The sequence below is a fragment of the Hypanus sabinus genome, chromosome 3 (genome assembly GCF_030144855.1).
Source record: "Hypanus sabinus isolate sHypSab1 chromosome 3, sHypSab1.hap1, whole genome shotgun sequence".
NCBI lineage: Eukaryota > Metazoa > Chordata > Chondrichthyes > Myliobatiformes > Dasyatidae > Hypanus > Hypanus sabinus.
Window position 1 is genome coordinate 6,445,714 of NC_082708.1, and position 21,984 is coordinate 6,467,697.

At 48.5% G+C, this 21,984-nt stretch overlaps 1 protein-coding gene across 9 annotated transcripts in view; it reads left to right on the plus strand.

Moving 5' to 3' along the window:
• The window catches only part of LOC132391014 (arf-GAP with Rho-GAP domain, ANK repeat and PH domain-containing protein 1-like), a 284,897-nt gene that overhangs the window by 218,905 nt on the left and 44,008 nt on the right, over positions 1 to 21,984 (plus strand). For all 9 annotated transcript variants that reach the window (XM_059963618.1, XM_059963617.1, XM_059963620.1 and 6 more), the window contains 7 exons: positions 1,043 to 1,242; positions 1,892 to 1,977; positions 6,839 to 7,021; positions 11,078 to 11,252; positions 15,383 to 15,514; positions 17,812 to 17,947; positions 21,296 to 21,398. In XM_059963618.1, coding sequence (XP_059819601.1) covers positions 1,043 to 1,242; positions 1,892 to 1,977; positions 6,839 to 7,021; positions 11,078 to 11,252; positions 15,383 to 15,514; positions 17,812 to 17,947; positions 21,296 to 21,398 — 1,015 coding nt within the window. The remainder of the gene's footprint in view (positions 1 to 1,042; positions 1,243 to 1,891; positions 1,978 to 6,838; positions 7,022 to 11,077; positions 11,253 to 15,382; positions 15,515 to 17,811; positions 17,948 to 21,295; positions 21,399 to 21,984) is intronic.

Genomic DNA, 21,984 nt, shown 5'->3' on the forward strand with positions numbered 1-21,984 from the left:
CCCAACCCCTCCTTCCCCAACCCCTCCTTCCCCAACCCCTCCTTCCCCAACCCCTCCTTCCCCAACCCCTCCTTCCCCAACCCCTCCAGCACTTCATCCCTGACATTCCCTGCTGCTTCATTGCTAACCTAACCTATTGTGGGTGAATATAAATTCTACAATGTGGCATCTGTAAGGCCTACAATCTGACATTTGACGCCCTTGCGTTACTGCAGCGATTAACGTGACGATGTTACTGCTCGGGACATTCCAGAGTTTAGAGTGCAGTTCCAGTGTCCTCTGTGAAAGTCTCTATGTTTCCCTCTGACCGTGATCTGATTTCCCCCCACAGTCCAAAGACATACAATGATGGAGGAGCTCAGCGGGCCAGGCAGCATCTATGGAAAAGAGTCCAGTCGATGTTTTAGGCTGAGCTCCTTTGCGGTCAGTCGGTTAATGGGTTGTTGTAGATTGTCCTGTGATTAGGGTAGGGTTAAATCGGGGGTTTCTAGGTGATGGGGCTCGGTGGGCCAGAAGGGCCTGTTCTACACTGTATCTTAATTTTATTCATTTATTTATTTAGTGATACAGCGCAGGATGGCAACTCGAGCTGCACCACCCAGCAACCCGGTGATTTAACCCCAGCCTAATCACTGGACAATTTACAATGCCCAATTATCCTACTAACCCGTACAGCTTTGGAATGTGTGAGGAAACCCATGCGCACAGGGGAGGGACGTACAACTTGCTTACGGAGCATGCTGGAATTGAACTCCGAACTCTGGAACACCCCGAGATGTAACAGCAACACACACAAAATGCTGGTGGAACGCAGCAGGCCAGGCAGCGTCTATAGGAAGGAGTACAGTCGACGTTTCGGGCTGAGACCTTTCGGGCCTGGCCTGCTGCGTTCCACCAGCATTTTGAGTGTGTGGCTTGAATTTCCAGCATCTGCAGATTTCCTCGTGTTTGAGATGTGACAATGTCACTTTGGTTGCTGTGCTACAATGCCACCTCTCTGAGTGAATAAATAATCTGATGGGCTGATCTCCCCGACACACAGTTTTGTGGCTGATTCGGACTCTGAGAAGGATGATTGGGTTGAAGCGTTACGGGAATCCACCGCTGAGGCCCTGTCCAACTACGAGGTTGCGGAGCAGATTTGGGGCATGGAGCCCAACACCGTGTGTGTGGACTGTGGGATCCCCAAGCCAGAGTGGGCCTCCATCAACCTGTGTGTGGTCATGTGCAAGAAATGTGCAGGTACCTGATCGTGGGAGGGTGGAGGCAGTTCTGAGGGAGGGTCAGTACTGAGGGACGGGAGGTACTGAGGGAGGGTCGCATGGAGGGAGGGTCACACTGTGAGGGGTGCTACTGAGGAAGGGTCACACTGTGGGAGGGGCGGTACTGAGGGAGAGTCACACTGCGAGAGGGGTGGTACTGAGGGAGAGTCACACTGTGGGAGGGGTGGTACTGAGGGAGGGTCACACTGTGGGAGGGGTGGTACTGAGGGAGGGTCACACAGCGGGAGGGGTGGTACTGAGGGAGGGTTCACACTGTGGGGTTGGTACTGAGGGAGGATCCCAGTATGGGGGGGGGGTGGTACTGAGGAAGGGTCACACTGTGGGAGATTACACCATGACACAGATTATATCCTTATTCCTTGCTTGTGGGATCTTACTGCCCACAAAGTTGTTCCCAGTTCCCAAGCATCCACTGGCTCCAGTTCAAGGTGCCTCATTTGTCACTGAGGCAGAGTGAGTTGACGTTGAAACACTGGTCCTTGCACAGCTGGGCTTCAGCACTTTGGCTTTAGATCAGATCGTGTTAGGTCCCAGGCTGGGTATCCGTGCGTCTGTGGTGCAGCTTTTATATGGCCACCGACATTCACCCACGTTATCAAACCACACAGGCGAACACAGAGCTCTTGGACCAGGCATCTCCAAAGTCCGCAGCCTGAAGATGGACAAGAAGGTGTGGACGGAGCAGCTGATTCAGGTAATTCCTCACTACGCTGATGTTGCAATCGACTGGAAAATGGTTTGTGTGTCTCATGAATCCAACGTCTTTCACGTGATTGGTTTGCACTGTGGAGATATGGTAGCTAACCCACGCATTGCTCCATGATTGTCACATGTACAGGATGCAGTGGAATAACTGGCCTTGCGTTCCGTCCACATGGAACGGAAAAACCCTACCAAAAAAAATGCAGTCTGGTCCACCACTGAGCACATCTGCATGAAACACTGTGGCAGGAAAACAGCGTTCAACATCAGGGACCCCCACCACCCAGGACATGCTCTCTTCCCTTTGCTGCCATCGGGAAGAAGGTACAGGAGCCTCAGGTTCAGGAACAGTCATTACCCCTCAACTATCAGGTCCCTCCCCAGCAGGTTCAAGAACAGTTATTACCAACCCCTCAACCATCAGGTCACTCCCCAGCAGGTTCAGGAAGTTATTACCTACCCCTCAACCATCAGGCCAAAGGGGATAACTTAACTCAACTTCAGTCGTCTCATTATTGAAAATGTTCCCTCGACCTATGGACTCACTTTCAAGGAATCTTCATCTCCTGTTCTCGATATTTATTGCTTATTTGTTATTATTATTGTAACCCCCTGGGTGGCCTCAGGCTCGCTCAGCTCGTTCTCGTCTAGGGGGAGCAGCCTTCGGCCCCGCCAAACTGGGTAATCAGCTGGTGTGGATGCTGTGTGATGTCCCCGCCTTGCCCAAAAACAGACAGTACACCATATGTGATTAAATGAGTACAATTTATAAAGGTTACTATAACTAAGTGATTAATAATGATACAGTATATATGAAGAAAAAAATAAAGAAAAGGCGCCAAACTTATCAAAGTCCAAACCACTTTGTGCACAACCGTTGGAGCTCAATTACTGAAGTCTTCTGGCCACCATTCGATCCCCTCCGAACTCCTCGACTCGCAGCTCAGGACCCTCCGAAGTGGTCAACCAAGCACATCTAGCTTCATCTCCTCTCCTCGGAGTACCTCCTGGCCTCGGACCCCCACTTGGGGTCCGTTCCTCGCCCAGCTTACGGCATCGCGTCCTCTCTCTCAACCCCTCGCACCGATCTGCCTAAAAGCCCGCCAACAATAGCTTACAGACTCAGAAGAAAGAACAACATTAATCCCATTTGGTTTACAAAGGAATACAATTCTCGTTATCAGTAAATTTTAACCCAAACAAGCTTCCAGCACTCTCTCACAACAAAGAAGCATTCCTACTTTTAACAAAACAAAGAAGCCATTTTGATTACATACACAGTAACAAAGAAAAAAGAAGAAACCCCTTTACATTATTTTGTCCTTTTTGTATTTGCACACCTTGTTTTCTTTTGCACTCTGGTTGTACGGTGTAGTTGGCCGGTCTTTCATTGACTCTGTTATAGCTATTACTCTATAGATCTATTGTCTGTGCTCACAAGGAAATGAATCCCAGGTTTGTGAATGTGTCATATCCGATAATAAAATTTACTTTAACCTTGGAACTTTGAAATCTAACCCAGCATGCTGTTCCAAACAAGATGGCACTGAGCTGTGGTGAAGTTGGTGCTGAGCTGTAGTTGTCGTCGAGATTGCGGCTCAGATTTAGTTACTTTTGGAGCTCTTAGGGATAGAGAAGGGAGTTGGGGATCAGGTTAGGGTTTGGGGACCAGGATGTGGGGGAGTTAGAGGTCAGGCTGGACCCTAAGCCACTGTTCGGTGTTCCATGTTCTCAGGCCATCGACGTGGTTGTGTGATGAAGGACATGGAACCACAGAACACTACGGCACAGTACAGGCCCTTCAGCCCTCCATGTTGTGCCGACCCATATAATCCTTAAAAAAAGTACTAAACCCACACTACTCCATAACCCTCCATTTCTCTTTCATCCATGTGCCTGTCCAATAGGCTCTTAAATACCCCTAATGCCCTAATGTTTTAGCCTCCACCACCATCCCTGGCAAGTCATTCCAGGCACTCACAACCCTCTGTGTGTTTAAAAAAAAAACTTACCCTGATGAATCCCCTAAAGTTCCCTCCCTTAATTTTGTACATATGCCCTCTGGTGTTTGGTATTGGTGCCCTGGGAAACAGGTACTGACTATCCACCCTATCTATGCCTCTCATAATCTTGTAGACCTCTATCAAGTCCCCTCAAGTAATGACATATGTGGACCTTGGGCTGATGAGTGAGGATGAGGGTCCGTGACCCACTGGGTCAGCAGACGTTGGGATGATGAGTGAGGATGAGGGTCCGTGACCCACCGGGTCAGCAGACGTTGGGATGATGAGTGAGGATGAGGGTCCGTGACCCACTGGGTCAGCAGACGTTGGGATGATGAGTGAGGATGAGGGTCTGTGGTCCACTGGGTCAGCAGACGTTGGGATGATGAGTGAGGATGAGGGTCCGTGACCCACCGGGTCAGCAGACGTTGGGATGATGAGTGAGGATGAGGGTCTGTGGTCCACTAGGTCAGCAGACGTTGGGATGATGAGTGAGGATGAGGGTCCGTGACCCACCGGGTGAGTGGACCTTGGGCTGATGAGTGAGGATGAGGGTCCGTGACCCACCGGGTGAGTGGACCTCGGGCTGATGAGTGAGGATGAGGGTCCGTGACCCACCGGGTGAGTGGACCTCGGGCTGATGAGTGAGGATGAGGGTCCGTGACCCACCGGGTGAGTGGACCTTGGGCTGAAGAGTGAGGATGAGGGTCCGTGACCCACCGGGTGAGTGGACCTTGGGCTGAAGAGTGAGGATGAGGGTCCGTGACCCACCGGGTGAGTGGACCTTGGGCTGATGAGTGAGGATGAGGGTCCGTGACCCACCGGGTGAGTGGACCTCGGGCTGATGAGTGAGGATGAGGGTCCGTGACCCACCGGGTGAGTGGACCTTGGGCTGAAGAGTGAGGATGAGGGTCCGTGACCCACCGGGTGAGTGGACCTTGGGCTGATGAGTGAGGATGAGGGTCCATGACCCACCGGGTGAGTGGACCTTGGGCTGATGAGTGAGGATGAGGGTCCGTGACCCACTGGGTCAGCAGACGTTGGGATGATGAGTGAGGATGAGGGTCCGTGACCCACCGGGTGAATGGACGTTGGATTGATGAGTGTAGGTGAGGGCCCAGGTCCCATGGTCCGCCAGGTCAATGGCTGTTGGGCTGATGAGTGAGGTTGAGGGTCCGGGGGGGATGAGGTAATGCTGGAAGATGATGGGTAGGAAAGGTGAAGGGCTGAGAGGGAGGAATCTGATATAGGATTTCATTTTCTTGCAGGCATTCACAGTAGAACAGAAAAATACGGTGGAATCAATGAAAGAGTACACACAAAGCAAAGACTGACAAACAACCGGTGTGCAAAAGAGGACACACTGTAAAAATACCAAATAAATAAATAAATAATACTGAGGACACAAGTTGTAGAGTTGAAAGTGAGTGTGTTGGTAATGGAGTCAGGTTAATGCTTAGTGAGTGAAGTTATCCACACTGGTTCACACTGTGGGTGATGCGTGGAACTCGTTGTTGGAGGAGGTGCTGGAGTTCGATAAGTCAGTGTACTTAAGAGACATTTAGACAGATACTTCAACAGGTACAGCTTAGCAGGATACACTCCAAATGTGGGCAAGTGTGAGTGGGTGCTCCAGCAGCATAACAGATAACGTGACACTATTACAGCTCAGGGTGTTCCGAAGTTTGATTCCAGTATCCTTTGTAAGGAGTTTGTACGTTCTCCCCGGGAATGTGGGGGTTTCCTCCGGGTGCTCTGGTTTCTTCCCACAGTCCAAAGATGTACCGATTAGTAGGTGAATTGCTCATTGTAAATTGTCCTGAGGTTGGGCTGGTGTGTTGGTTGACAGTGTAGCTCAATGTGCCTGAAAGGCCTGTTCTGCACTGTCTCTCTAAAGTGAAGCAGTCGGCATGGATGTGATGGGCCATCTTTCTGGGCTGTGCATTTTTCTACCTCTCATCTGCTGTGGGAAATCCCATTAATTTAGAGTCACGGAGCGGTACAGCTCAGAACACAGGCCGTTTGGCCCAATCTGTGCGTGCTGACCAAGGTGGTATCACTCTGAGCCTTTCCCTCCCGCCCAAGTTTCCCAGGAATGACTGGCTCTCCAACACACTCAAACACAGTTCCTTTCCCCAAGCAACCCCTCCACACCCCCAGTCACCACTACTTTATCATTTCCTGTCAGAGTCACCTTGTGTACAGACACTCCTGTGCCTGGTGTCACTTTATGGACATACAACTATACCAGCTATTTTACTGTGTTTTTTAATTATGGTGTTCTTTATCTTATTGTGTTCTTTATATTATAAGAATCAGTTTTTATACCAACTAGTTATGTTGTTTTGTGGCAACATTATATTGGAATACATAATCTCCTTCTGCTGTCCATCAATTTTGATGCTAACAGAGGCCTGGGCAGGGTTGTATGGAAGACCGGCAGTTGCCCATGTTGCAAGTCTCCCCTCTCTATGCCACCAATGTTGTCCAAGGGAAACACACTAGGCCGATACAGCTTGGCACTGGCATACATAATAAGATATTAAAAAAAACACATCTAATAAGATTATGTGTGTTAGGTGTGTGTGTATGTAGATATATGCACACACACACACACACACACATCTGTGAATGTGTGTATATGTCAGTGTGTATGTGTGTGTATATGTATAAATTAAATTGTCATGCAATAAGAGAGCAAAAATTCTGTGTTCTTTATCTTGTGTTTTTTTTTTGTTCTGCCTCGGATCCGGAGTAACAATATCTTTGTTCTCCTTTACACTTGTGTACTGGAAATGACGTTAAATAATCTTGAACCCTGGATCACCTTGCTCCCTGCCTGTTTTCCAGCTGTTCCAGCACATTGGAAACCGGAAGGCTAACTGTTTCTGGGCGGCCAACGTCCCGCCGAGCGAGGCCATCAGCGAGAGCAGCAGCAACGTGGAACGCAAGCAGTTCATTAGTGCCAAGTACCGGGAGGGGAAGTACCGTCGCTACCACCTGCTCTTCGGAAACCAGGAGGAATTGGACAAGGTGAGGGTGTCTGGGGGCCCCCCGTTGGTGGGGAAGGGTGACACAGACTCAAGGGGACTGCACTGTGGGTCTTACTGGATCAGGGGTCAGTGATGGGATGCCTTCTGAGGTCAGTGCTAGAACCCACTGGGTTGAGGGTCGGTGATGGGACTCCCCCAGAGTCGGGGGTCAGGGCTGAATGACGGGGGGGGGGGTCATGAGTGAGCGATGGGGACTCCCCCGTGTTGGGGGTCATGGGTGAAAGATGGGTACTGCCCAAGGTCGGGTGTTATGGGTGAGTGACGGGCACTGCCCAGGGTCGGGGATCACGGGTGAGTGATGAGTACTTCCCAGGGTTGGGGTTAATGATTAGATTCCTTTTGGATTGGGATTGGTGTGGGCTGCTCTAGGGTCAGAGTTCAAAGATTAGACTCCCTTTGTTCAGGAGCAAACAGGAAATCTGCAGATGCTGGAAATTCAAACAACACACACAAAATGCTGATGGAACACGGCAGGACGTCCTGACAAAGGGACTCGGCCCGAAACGTCGACGTTGCTTCTCCCTATAGATGCTGCCTGGCCTGCTGTGTTCCACCAGCATTTTGTGTGTGTTGTCCCTTTGTTCAAGGGTGAGTCATGGGATGACTCGGGGTCAGAGGTCAGGGGTGCGCGTTTGGTCCGCATGTGTTAGCGAGATTCTCTTTGATCCAAGGGTTGAGGCGTGGACTCCAGGTTCTCTGGTGTGGACAACAGTCGGAATATTCTAAGCTCGTCCCATAAGTTGCTCAGTGATCCAGTGGCTTTGTTTCATGAGGCACAGTTGGGTGGATGGTGCCAGATCACATGGGACTCAGTGGAGACGCCACGATGGCATAGTGACTAGCGCGGCGCTATTACAGCGCAGAGTGATAGAGTTCAGTTCCGGCGTCCTCTGTAAGAAAGTTTGGACGTTCACCCCATGTGCACGCGTGTTTTCTTTAGGTGACCCTCCCATGGTCCAAAGATGTAGCAGTCAGCAGGTTAACTCGTCATTGTAGGCCGGGGCTAAACAGGTGGGTTGCAGGGCAATGTGCCCCATTGGATCAGGAGGACCTCTAAATAAATAAACAAACAAACAGATAAAGAAATAGGAAAATAAGATGGATACTTTTTGATCCCAAAAGAAATTGCAGTGTCACAGTAGCATTACAAGTGCACAGATAATAAGTATTAGTAGAGAAGTAGAAAGAATAAAAAATAAATTACCATGAACATTCCAACAGGAGAGGGTCATCACTTCCCCAGCTATGGGTCGACTCATTAAAGAGCCTAATGACTGAGGATAAGAATGACCTCATATGGCATTCTTTGGAGCAGCGCAGTTGTCTTGGCCTAGCCTCTGTGACTGAGGTCGTGCCCGCCTTCTCCCAGAGGGAATGAACCCTTTGCTCCCAGTGAGAGGGAAATGTCCCCCTGCCAGAACCAGCAAACAGAGGACATTACCTTCACCACAGTTTCCTTTTTTTTAAACTAATTACGTTTACTCCAGTCCTCCCACTCCTGAACAAAGTGCCGGATAGATTATTGTTGGTCCCTGACAAGGCCAACAGTCTAGGGGATATTCACTGCCAACTGTGAGATCTTTCACCGCGATGGATTCTGGTGCTCAAATCCAAAGTTCTCTATGAAGTCAGGAACAAGGCTTCATCACTGTTTAATTAAAAGCTGATGGAACAAAGAGAACAGAAACAGAACAGTGGCAGGGGTCACTGCTACTTAAAGAGAGGGGAACTGAAGATGCATAAAGCAGCTATTTTATACTTCCGAGATAAAGGAAAATTCCATTCAAATTGGTAGATAAGAGGCAACCATTTAGAAAGTGCTCATTTGAATACCTTGTTAACCAATGAGATAACAGTTATGTGGAACATAGAAACTTAGAGTTTTCCAGAATTATACCTTGCATAGCTGCTAGAGATGTATTGAGCAGTTACTTGTATGAATGATATATAAAGTACAAGCAGATAAGTTACTGTTAAATTCACAGAAAATGACAATTGCACAGTCTGATGTAAAAATTAAAAAGTTGGATCCAACAACTATTTGGTTGCTGGTTTATTGCTGTCAGGTGTGCTGAGGAACGGTGAAAAGCTGTACATTTATCTGCCATTTCATTGCTCCCGTGTATTGAGGCACAGCAACACACACAAATGCTGGAGGAACTCAGCAGGTCAGGCAGCGTCTATGGAGAGGAATAAAGAGTCAGTGTTTCAGGCTGGATGAAAGAAAAACAGAGGGTTACGGGGTAGTGTAGGTTTAGTACTTTTTAAAGGAATATATGGGTTGGCATCACATTGAGGACTGAAGGGCCTGTACTATGCTGTAGTGTTCCAGCGGCCCTTCATCAGGACTCCAGTAACATAACGTTACTGAGAAAGTGCAGTGCAGGCAGAGAATAAAGTGCAAGGCCATAACAAGGTAGATTGTGAGGTCAAGAGAACACCTTATCATACTGGTAAACGTATAACAGCAGGGTAGAAGCTGTCCTTGAGTATTTTGGAAGGGAGGTTAATTTCAGGCTTTTGTATCTTCTGCCCGCTGAGAGGGGGCAGAAGAGGTAGTGTTTAAGATGGGAAGGGTCTTTCAGCATGCTGGCCAGTTACGGAAGCAGTGGGAAGTGTAGACAGAGTCTATCATAGGAACACAATGAGGCCATTCAGCCCATTTCCTCAGCTCTGCCATTCCATCATGGCTGACTTATTACCCCTTTCAACCCCATTCTCCTGTCTTTCTGATGCTTTTGATACTCTGACTAACCAAGAACTTATCAACCTCCATTTTAAATGTACCCAATGACTTGGGCTCCACAGCTCTCTGTGGCAGTGAATTGCACAGATTCACCTCCCTCTGGCTAAAGAAACTCACTCTCATCTGTTCTAAATGGGCGCCCCTCTATACTGAGGTGGCGTCCTCTGGTCCTAGATTCCCTCACTATAGGAAACATCCTCTCCACATCCACTCTGTCTCGGCTTTTCAATATTCAATAGATTTCAGTGAGATTCCCCTGTCATTCTTCTAAACTCCAGAGTCATCAAATGCTTCTGAGAAGTTAACCCTTTCATTCCTGGGGTCATTCTAATGAACCTCATCTGAACCCTCTCCAGTGCCAGCGCAGCCTTTCTTAGATAGTATTCCAAGTGCGGTTTAACCAATGCCTTATAAATTCTCAGCATTACGTCCTTGATCTTGTATTCTTGTCCTCCCAAAATGAATGCTAACATCACATTTGTCTTCCTCACCACCAACTCAACCTGCAAGTTAACCTTCAGGGAACCTTGCACAAGGACTCTCTGCAGTTTTGTGCAATCTTGGGGGACGTGGGTAATTATCAGGCAGGGATGTAGGATATCTCCATGAGCATCTGGAGGTTGTTTTGGAATCCAGGGTTGTAAGGGTTAATCTAGCAAGTTCAAGGTTACTTGACAAGGAAGAAGCTTTAAATTTCCACGTGAGGAAATGACTTGCCAGTGAATTAATTTTACAGGTCTGTCACAATATACTTTCCCTTTTTTAAAACAAAAGCAATTCAAACCCTGTTTCCCTTTTCACTCCTCTCCCCTTCGAGAATGGGATCTGTGGTCTGATCAGCAACAAGGTGTGGCCTGGGCGATGTAGAGAGGGAGGTCAGCGGGTCAGTGTGCAGGGGAGGTGGGATGGAGGTGGTGGGATTTGGGACCACGAGGATGGGTGGCACAAACAGCATTATAGCATTCTAATCGTGTTCGGTAGAGCAACACGCGGCCAACTTACAACAATTAATCTGTTTTGAGCTGCTGGAGGAACTCAGCACATGTGCAGGGGAACATCAGTCGACATTTTGGGCCGAGACCCTTCATCGGGACTGGAGATGAAGGGGGAAGAAGTCGAAATACCAGTTTACTGTTGTACACCCTACCGCACCACACGTTGTCAGAGCACATCCCCTGTGGAAGGAGTCAGATGGGCCAGTGTGTCACCTAGTGGGTTTATGTGGGGTCCTGGTGCTCTGCTTGGGTGGCCGGCTGTGGAGTGGGATGATGGAATCTGTTTGTCCCACAGGCTCTGTGTGCGGCCGTGGTCACCAGCGACCTGGAGGAGACAATGTCGCTGGTGTTCTGCGGGGCTGACACCAACTGCTTCACGGGTGACCCTGCGTACCCGACCCCCATCAATCTCGCTCGGCAGGCCAAACAGGAGCTACAGGTGGAGTTCCTCATGCAGAACCGGAACTCCGGTGAGTTCACTCCTGTCTTCTCCCTTCCCCCACCGCAATCCTCCATACCACTCCGCCATACTCCCCTGTACTACACAACCTCCCTTCCTCGCAAATTTCCCCCACCCTCTGCCCCTCCCCCTACTTAGCTATTTTTAAACTCAACCCCCTTTCAAGAAAAACTGGTACACCATGAGCTTTTAACCACTCTCTGCACCTGCCTGTGATTTGTGCACCGTTAGTAAACAGGCCAGCATTTCCCCGGCATGAAATGGTGAACTTGAATTGAGAGGGGGTAATTTCAAAGGGGATATGAGGGGCAAGTTTTCTACACAGAGTGGCACTGCTTAGGGTGGCGGTAGAGGCATTTAAGAGGCTCTGAGGCACATAGACAAAATGGAGGGATAATCACCACAATTACCATCACGCAGGAAGTGCAGGAGCAATAAATTCTCACACCACCAGGTTCCGGAACAGATATCACCCTACAACATCAGATTGAAAATTGTTTGATGTCCTTGTTCGCCAGTGTAACGAGGAACAAAATAATTGTTACTCCAGATCCGATGCTGCACAAAAAACCCACAATAAGATAAAAAAATAATAAAAAGAAACACAATAAATATAAAAACATAAGATTACTTATATACAGAGATTGATTGTATGTCCATAAAGTGACACTAGGCAGAGAAGTTTCTGTACATAAGGTGATTACGACAGGAAGTGACGAAGTTAAGCTGGATGAACTCAGCAGGTCAGGTAGCATCCGTTGAAAGGAGCAGTCAGCGTTTCGGGTCGAGACCCTTGGTCAGGACTAAAGAATGTAGTCGTCAATGCATCGAAGGAAAAGTTGGGGAGCAGTACCAGTATAGATTTGGAGCATAGACTGTTCCACATAACAGACTGCTTGGAACAGTCTATGCTCCAAACCTATACTGGTACTGCTCCCCAACTTTTCTTCCGCTACATTGACGACTGCATTGGTGCTGCTTCCTGCACCCATGCTGAGCTCGTCAATTTCATCAACTTTGCCTCTAACTTTCACCCAGCCCTTAAATTCACTTTGTCCATCTTGGACGCTTCTCTCCCCTTTCTCGATCTCTTGGTCTCCATCTCTGGAGATAGACTGTCCACTGACATCTTCTATAAACCTACTGACTCCCATAACTACCTTGACAATACCTCTTCCCACCCCGCCTATTCCCTATTCCCAGTTCCTCCATCTCCGCCGCATCTGCTCCCAGGATGAGGCTTTCCGTTCCAGGACATCCCAAATGTCCTCGTTCTTTAAGAATCATGGTTTCCCTTCTGCCGTCATCAATGATGCCCTCACCCGCATCTCCTCCATTTCCCGCACTTCAGCCCTCACCCCATCCTCCCGTCACCACAACAGGGACCATGTCCCTCTTGTCCTCACCTACCACCCCACCAGCCTCCGGATCCAGCATATTATCCTCCGCAACTTCCGCCACCTTCAATAGGACCCCACCGCTAAGGACATCTTTCCCTCTCTACCCCTCTCTGCTTTTCTCAGGGATCGTTCCCTCCGCGACTGCCTGGTCCACATGTCCCTCTCCACAGATCTCCCACCTGGCACTTATCCCTGCAAGCGTAAGTGCTACACCTGTCCCTACACCTCCTCTCTTACCACCATTCAGGGCCCCAAACAGTTCTTCCAGGAGAGGCAACATTTCACTTGTGAGTCTGTTGGGGTAATCTATTGTATCCGGTGGGACCTCCTCTATGTCGGCGTGACCTGACGCAGATTGGGGGACCGCTTCATCGAGCACCTCTGCTCCGTCTGCCACAACAGACAGGATCTCCTGGTTGCTACTCACTTCAACTCTCCTTCACATTCCCATTCAGATATGTCCATACATGGCCTCCTCTACTGCCATGATAAGGCTAAGATGTTGGAGGAACAATATCTCATATACCGTCTGGGTAGTCTCCAGCCCTTTGGTATGAACATCGAATTCTCCAACTTCTGGTAATTCCCTCCCTCCCCCTTCCCCATCCCACCTTCATTCTGTCTCCTCTTCTAGCCCTCTATCACCTCTCATGACTCTACCTTCTTCTACTACCCATAGTGCTTTCCCCTTAGATTCCTTCTTCACCTCTCCTGCCTATCCTCTCCCCCACCCCTTGATCTTTCCTCTGACTGGTTTTCTACCCTCCCCCCACCTTCTTTATAGGGCCCATGACCCCTCCTTCTTTAGTCCTGATAAAGGGTCTCGACCCGAAACGTTGACTGCTCCTTTCAACGGATGCTGCCTGACCTGCTGAGTTCATCCAGCTTTTTTGTTCGTCTTGATTTGACCACGGCATCTGCAGTGTACTTTAGTGATAAAGTAATGGTGTTTGAGGGTGTGGAGGGGTGGGTTAGTGGGTGGAGGTGCTCCACTGCTTGGTGAAAAGAGCCTGCTTTTTGAGTCTGGTGGTCCTGGTGTGGATGCTACGTAACCTTCACCCTAAAGGGAGTGGGACAAACAGTCCATGAGCAGGGGGTGGGATCCTCTGTGATATTTCTGGCCCCTTTTCCAGCACCTTTCTGTATCTATGTCCTTGATGGCGAGTGGGCTGGTTACCAGTGAGGTGCTGGACAGTTTTGACTACCTGTTGTGAAATGGCGAGGATATCGGTCGACTGGTTCTCCAGTGCAATCGCAGCCTTCCACAGGCAGGTGACCATCACTGCACACACGACTGCAAGTGTGATCTAACCAATGCTTTGTATAGCTGCAATATAACTTCCCAACCTTTGCAATCTAACTCTGTCTTGTGGACATGGACTAATTTAATTTTGCCCTTGCTAAGAAGGGCAAAGTGAGGGACAGAGAACTCGTGGTGGTTTTAGAGATAGACCAGGAACAGATCCTTCCCTCCACAATGTTCTGCTGAACTAATCTAACAAATCCCAAAGTTGAGTTCCAAGGTCAGGAAGTTATGTTGCTGCTTTATAAAACCCTACTTAGACCACATTTGGGGTATTGTGCACAGTTCTGGTCACCCCATTATAGGAAGGATGCCAAGGCTTTGGAGAGGGTGCAGAGGAGATTCGCCAGGATGTTCCTGGTTTAGAGGCCATGTGCTATAAGGAGAGATTGGACAAACCAGAGTTGTTTTCCCTGGAGCAGTGGAGGCTGAGAGGAGATCTGATAGAGATTTATACGATTTTGAGAGGCATAGATAAGAGTAGACAGGGAGTATCGTTTTCCAAGGGTTGAACTGTTTAGTACCAGAGGGCGTGCATTTAAGGTGAGAGCGGGTAATTTCAAAGGAGATGGGAGGGGCAAGATTTTTTTTTACAAAGTGGGCGGTGTCTGGAATGGGGTGGGGGCAGGGGCAGATACATTAGAAACTTTTAAGAGACTTTCAGACAGGCACATGGATGTGAGGGAAATAGAAGGATATGGACACTGTGTAGGTAGAAGGAATTAGCCATTTGATTACCAATTTAATTGATTCAGCCCAACACCAAAAGGCCCGTTCCTGTGCTGTACTAGTCTATGTACTGAATGTAGAATGAAGCTGATCTCTTCTGCATGCAAAGTAAAGTGAATTTATTATTAAAGTACGTATATGTCACCATATACAACCCTGAGATTCATTTTCTTGCAGGCATTCACAGGAAAATAAAGAAATACAATAGAATTCTGAAAACTATATATGACCAAAGACCGGTAAACAATCGATGTGCAAAATTGAGGGGTATAGATGGAGTAAATTCAAACAGGCTTTCCCACTGATGTTGGGTGGGACTAGAGGTCATGGGTTAAGAGTGAAAGATGAAATGTTTAAGGGGAACACGAGGGGGAACTTGGTGGTGAGAGTGTGGAGCGAGCTGACAATGGAAGTGGTGGAATCAGGTTCGAATTCATCATTTAAGAGAAATTTGGTTGTACATGGATAGGAAGGGTATCCAGGGCTATGGTCTGGGTGCTGCAGGTCAATAGGAGAAGGCAGAATGATAGTTTAGCATGGACTGGATGCTACTTATTGACACTATGACTAAAAAGACAAATGGTGCAAATAAAAAATACTTAATACTGAGGACGCGTCTTGTCGAGTCCTTGAGAGTGAGTCTGCAGGTTGTTCAGAGTTATTCATTTCAACTTGGTGTGAACTCTACCCTCCTCCAATGTTTTGCAGAGACCCCCCGCTTGGAACTAGGCAACATAGACAAGCAGTACTACGTGGTCCCCCAGTCTATCACCCACAACGGATTCCTCTACAAGACTGCCTCGGTGGGAAAGCTGATTACAGAGAGGAAATCCAAAGAAGGTAGGCTTCTGAGTGGGCATCTGAAATCCCTTCATGAACAAGAGTTGGAGGTGAAATTGGGATCTTCTGTCCTATCAGATTCCTCCTTTACCTTTCTCCCCCACCTGGATTCACCTATCATCTACCAGCTTGTCCCTCTTCCCCTCCCCCCCCCCCACCTTTTTATTCTGGCGTCCTCCCCCTTCCCTTCCTGTGCATCGGCTAGAAATGTTGACTGCTTATTCATTTCCGTAGATGCTGTGTGACCGGCTGAGTTCCAGCAGAGTTCTGTGTATGTTGCTCTGTTTACCAAGATACCGTGCAAAACTTGTCTTGCAGACTGTTCATACAGATCGGATCATCACACAGTGCACTGAGGTAGAACAAGGCAAAACAATAACAGAATGCAGAATAAAGTGTAACAGTTACAGGGAAAGTGCGGTGCAGGTAGACAATAAAGTGGAAGATCGTAACGAGGTGGATTATGAGGCTGAGAATCCATCTTATCGTACAAGAGGTCCATTCGATAGTTTGATAACAGCGTGGTAGAAGCTGTCCTTGAGCCTGGTGGTACATGCTTTCTGGCGTTTGTATCTTCTCCCCTGTGGGAGAGGGGAGAAGAGAGAGTGTTCAGGTGGGTGTCCTCTGTTCTAAAGGAAAGTCCTATTCCAAGCCTGTGCCGTCTGGTCCAAGACCTTCCCACTGTAGCAAACACCATCTTCACATCCACTCTACCTCGGCCTTTCAATATTCAATATGATTTTCTAAGCTCCAGCGAACACAGGCTCAGTGTCATCGATGCTTCTCATATGTTAACCATTTCATTCCCTGGATTATTATTGTGAACTTCCTCTGGACCCACTCTTACTGGGCCTGAGCACCTCCCTCTGCAAATGGATCCTAGACTTCCTGACTGGGAGACCTCAGTCAGTCCGGATTGGGAGCAGCATTTTCAACACCATCACACTGAGCACGGGGGCTCCCCAGGGCTGTGTGCTCAGTCCACTGCTGTTCACTCTGCTGACCCACGACTGTGCTGCAACACACAGCTCGAACCACATCATCAAGTTCACCGATGACATGACCGTGGTGGGTCTCATCAGCAAGAATGATGAGTCAGCTTACAGAGAGGAGGTGCAGCGGCTAACGGACTGGTGCAGATCCAACAACCTGTCTCTGAATGTGAGCAAAACAAAAGAGATGGTTGTTGACTTCAGGAGGGCACGGAGTGACCATTCCCCACTGAACATCGACGGCTCCTCGGTACCAAATTTCTTGGTGTTCACCTGGTGGAGAATCTCGCCTGGTTCCTCAACACCAGCTCCATAATAAAGAAAGCCCAGCAGCGTCTACTTCCTGCGAAGGCTGAGGAGAGTCCCGTTTCCCACCCTCCATCCTCATCACATTCTACAGGGGTTGTATGGAGAGCATCCTGAACAGCTGCATCACTGCCTGGTTCTGAAATTGCACCATCTCGGATCGCAAGACCCTGCAGCGGATAGTGAGGTCAGCTGAGAAGATCATCGGGGTCTCTCTTCCCGCCATTACAGACATTTACACTACACGCTGCATCCGCAAAGCAAACAACATTATGAAGGACGCCACGCACCCCTCATACAAACTCTTGTCCCTCCTGCCATTTGGGAAAAGGCTCCAAAGCATTCGGTCTCTCACGACCAGACCATGTAACAGTTTCTTCCCCCAAGCTATCAGACTCCTCAATACCCAGAGCCTGGACTGACAGCTTACTGCCCTATTATCCTGTTTAATTGTAATGCCTGCACTATTTTGTTGTTATTTACTGTAATGCCTGGGTCGGTCTGTAGTCTAGTGTAGTTTTTTTTTCTCTCTGTTGTTTTTTATGTAGTTCAGTCTAGTTTTTGTATTGTGTCATGTAACGCCATGGTCTTGAAAAACGTTGTCTCATTTTTACTGTGTACTGTACCAGCAGTTACAGTCGAAATGACAGTAAAAGTGACTTGACTTGACAATGCTATCACGTCCTTTCTTTAATTAGAGGCAGCCGAAAGTTTAGACAGAGTCCATGGACAGGAGGCTGGTTTGCGCTAGAAGTGATTCCCTTTGGCAAAGTGGCGTTGCTCCCTCTGTAAAGGAGGACCCCCGGGACTCAGTACCCCTCGTTAAGAAGGGTCCCTGATAAAGTCGCTTTAGAGGTGGGGTTCTTGGTAGTGAGAGAGACTCCTTTGAAAGAGACCTCTGGTACAGAGTCCCCTCTTTATCAGGGGGACAGTGATGGTGGTTCTCAATATCTCGATGGGCATTCTTTGGCTGAATTTATTTTCCTGATGCCTTGGCAGAATTCAGCAAACGGTGGTGCGTTCTGGACAGCAACGTGCTCAGTTACTACGAAAGCGACCGGAACTCCACGCCCAACGGAGCCATCGACATGCGTGATGTGGTCTGTCTGTCTGTCAACAGCCCTGCTGCCCATGGGTAAGTGGGGAGCCGGGTGGGGTGGTGATCTTGTTCAGTACCTGCTCACGGTCTCGTCTGACCGCAGGAAGGGCTGATCAAATCCTCAGGGATGACGCTATCTGCACTGGGCCGTGTGTGCGTGTGTCAGTCACACCGAGACCCATTTCAATCCGTCAGGTTGAAGATGAGCTTTATGTGTCATATATTAATCGAAACATACAGTGAAATGCATCGTTGTCATCAGCGACCAACACATTCTGAGGATGTGCTGAAGGCAGCCTGGAAGTGTCGCTAAGCCTCCAGCGGTAACGTAACAATCCCACAACTCACTAACCTGTAGCTGTCCGTGTTGACATACAAACCTATGTATCTTCAAAGATTAGATTAGCTTTATTTGTCACATGAACACCAGAGCACATAATGAGATGTGTCGTTTGCATCAGCGACCAGTTCAGTCTGAGGATGAGCTGAGGGCAGCCTGCAAGAGTTGTCACATTTCCCGTGCCAACACAGCATGGCTACAATTTATTAACCTTAACATCTTTGAAGTGTGGGGGGGGGGGGGGGGGATTCCGGAGCACCTGGAGAAAGACCCATGTGGTCACAGGAAGAGCATACAACCTCCTCGCAGTAATGGGAATTGAACCCCGATCGCTCGTCCAGCACAGCGTTACGCTAACTGCTACATCGCCGTGCTGTACATTTTTGGACTCTCTGACCAGTGGCAACTTGTCTGCATCTCTGTTGTTGGTATTAGCTAATACTTCTCTTCCAGACTGACTTCGATGCTGGTCTTCAGACTGCAAAGCATAGGTCCAGAGTTAGGCCATTCAGCCCATCGAGTCTGCTTCACCGTTCCATCATGGCAGATTTATTATCCCTCTCAAACCTATTCTCCTGCCTGAAGGGCTGAGCAAGCTAGGAGTTTTCTGTTTGAATGAAGGAGGATGAGAGGTGACTTGATAGAGCTGTACAAGATAAGCGGCACAGATGGAGTGGATGGCCAGAGATGGTCTGCCAGGACAGAAATGGCTCGTATAAGGGGGCATAATTTTAACATGACTGGAATATATTTTAAGGGGGGACGTCAGAGGAAAGTTTTTTACACAGAGAGTGGTGAGTGCATGGAACGCTCTGCCAGCGGGGGTGATAGAGGCAGATACATTCGGGACATTTAAAAGACTCTTAACTAGCACATGGATGATAGAGAAATTGGTGATTATGTGGGAGGGAAGGGTTAGGTTGATCTTAGGGTAGGTTAAAAGGTCAGTACATGCATTGCGGGCTGAAGGGCCTGTATCATTCTACTCTGTATTCTATGTTCCAACCATTTGCTGAACAAGCCTGCAATTCAAGTATGAGAACATGGATCCTTCTGTCCTTCATCTGTCCTCTCCATTTAGATAAAAGTCTGTTTCTAACTGAACTGTATGACCTTACACCTTTCTCTAACTTCCGGTAGTTTCTTCCTCCTCCACTTTCTCTCTTTTTCCATTTCGCATTCTGATTCCCCTCTCTCCCATCCTCCTCAACTACCTATCACTTCCCTCTGATGCCTGTTCTTCCCTTTCTCCTCTCCTGTCAGGGTTCCTCCCCCGCCCTTTACCTTTCCCACTGTTCACCTCCCAGCTTCTCACTTCATTCCCCTCCTTCCCTACCTACCTGGTTCCACCTATCACTTGTCAGCTTGGTCTCCCTATCCACCACCTGCCCCACCCCTCCCCTCACCAATCTGCAGACGCTGCAGATCCGGAGGAACAAACACAAAATGCTGGAGGAACTCAGCAAGTCAGGAGGGGAATAACCCGCTGAGTTTCTGCAGCATTTTGTGTTTGTTCCTCTAGATTTCCAGAATCTGCAGATCCTCTTGTGTTTATATCAAACACCATTTGCCAGGTTTTGACTATTTACTTAGCCTTTTGATAACCGGTCACTATAATGATTGCAACATGCTCTGCCACCTATTTCTGTCTCTGGCCCCTCCCTCCACCCCAAAGTCCCCAGTTAAGAGTTTGGAGATCAACTCTAGTTCTGTCTGTAAGGAGTTTTTAAGCCCTCCTGGTGGTGTTCTGGTTTCCTCCCACAGTCCAAAGTTAGGAGGTTAATTGGTCATTGTAAATTGTCCTGGACTAGGTTGGTGGGTGGACTAGGTTAGTAGGTGGGTTGCTGGGCAGTGTGACTCGTTGGACCAGAAGTGTCTGTTCTTTGCCTTATCACTAAGTAAAATAAATGAATGATCCATTTGTTCCCTTTCCCCAGCTCTCTGGTGACTAATGAGCAATGAAGATGGTGTCCAGCTGCAGCCTCCATCCAGGACTTGGCTCAGTTTATTTTTGGGTTCATAGGGATGATTCTGAGGACAGAGAGAGGAGTTAGGGGTCAGGTTAGGGTTTAGGGACAGGGATACCGGGTAATTGGAGCTCATACTGGAGTCTACGTCTTCACTCCACGTTTGAAGACCTGCGATGGATGTGGGTCATCTAGCTTGATATTGCGCCAGAGCTGTTAGCAGTTCCGGACTTGGAGTTCTACGTGTGCAGGAGGAATGAGGTCCAATGACCCCCGAGGTTTGCAAAATGGGGAGATGTGAGTTTGAGGCCTGGTGTCTGGAGTCTGTCATCTGCTAGTGTTCAGTGATCAGCGGGTCCTGGGGTCGTTGCTGAGGATCGAGGCCCGAGGGTTGTTGGCTGGAACTCAAAGCCTACAAATCTCTGAGAGTCTGCTGGGCATGTCGAAGGCCCAGTGTCTGTGCACCTGAGTCCACTGGGAAACTGAAGAAGATGACCTGTCCCGGGGTTAGAGGACTATGTATGTACGTGGGCAAGAGGGAGGAATGGGCTTGGTTGTTCGGCTTCTGTGTTTTTTTCTAGGCATGGAGGACATGCAATGTTAGCAACTGAATGTGTGGCGGCTTTTGCGGGCTGCCCCCAGTGTGTTGGGTGTTAGCGCAAACAATGCATTTCACTATGAAAGAGGACACAGCTGTTTAGAAGAGGGATGAGGAGGAATTTATTTAGCCAGAGGGCAATGAATCTGTGGAATTCATTGCCACGATCGGCTGTGGAGTCCAAGTCACTGGGCATAATTAAAGTTGAGTTTGATAGGTTCTTGATTAGTCAGGGTGTCCAAGGTTACGGGGGACAGGCGATTGGGGTTGAGAGGGGTAATAAATCAGCCATGATGGAATGGCAGAGCTGACTTGATGTGTCAATTGGCCTAATTCTGCTCTTCTGCCTTATGATCTTATAGTCTTGTGTTTCAATGTACACGTGATATAATCTCGAATTTTGATCCTTACGAAATGAGTGTACAGTGGGGGATTGTTCTAGCTGACCTAATGTGTTTGGAATGTTTTGTTTCCTGTAGGTTTGAGCACACGTTTGAGGTTTTCACGGATCCAGAGCGCCTGTTCATGTTTGGGACTGAGAGTGCAGAGTCCATTAAAGAGTGGGTCAAGTCCATTGCCAAGGTAATGCTGTGAGAGGCTTTGCTACTTAACGTCCCTTGCACACCTCCACACGAGTACATTGTCACTGAGCTGTACACTAAAATACAGAAGTTTTCTACAGAAGTGGTTTGCCATTGCCCTCTTCTGGGCAGTGTTGTTGCAAGACGGGTGACCCCAGACATTATCCATGCTCTTCAGGGATTGTCTGCCTGGGGTCAGTGGTTGCAGAACCTGGACTTGTGATGTGCACCGGCTGCTCGTACGACCATCCACCACCTGCTCCCATGGCTTCACATGACCCTATTGAGGGGCCAAGCAGGTGCTACACCTTGCCCAAAGGTGACCTATACAGGCTAGTGGAGGGAAAGAGTGCCGTACAGTTCTTTTGGTAGAGACGTACCTTCACCCCACCACTCAGTGGTTGATCTGTTGCCCCTCTTAATCAGTTGGGTAAATGGACTCATGGGAGAGACTCAGTTAAGGAGAGAGATTGGGCAGGTTGGGAGTATTTTCTCTGGAGTGTAGTATAATGAGGAGTGATCTTGTAGAGGTGTCTAAAATTACATGTGAATGAGCACAGGCTTCTTCTAGAACTAGAGAGCACAGA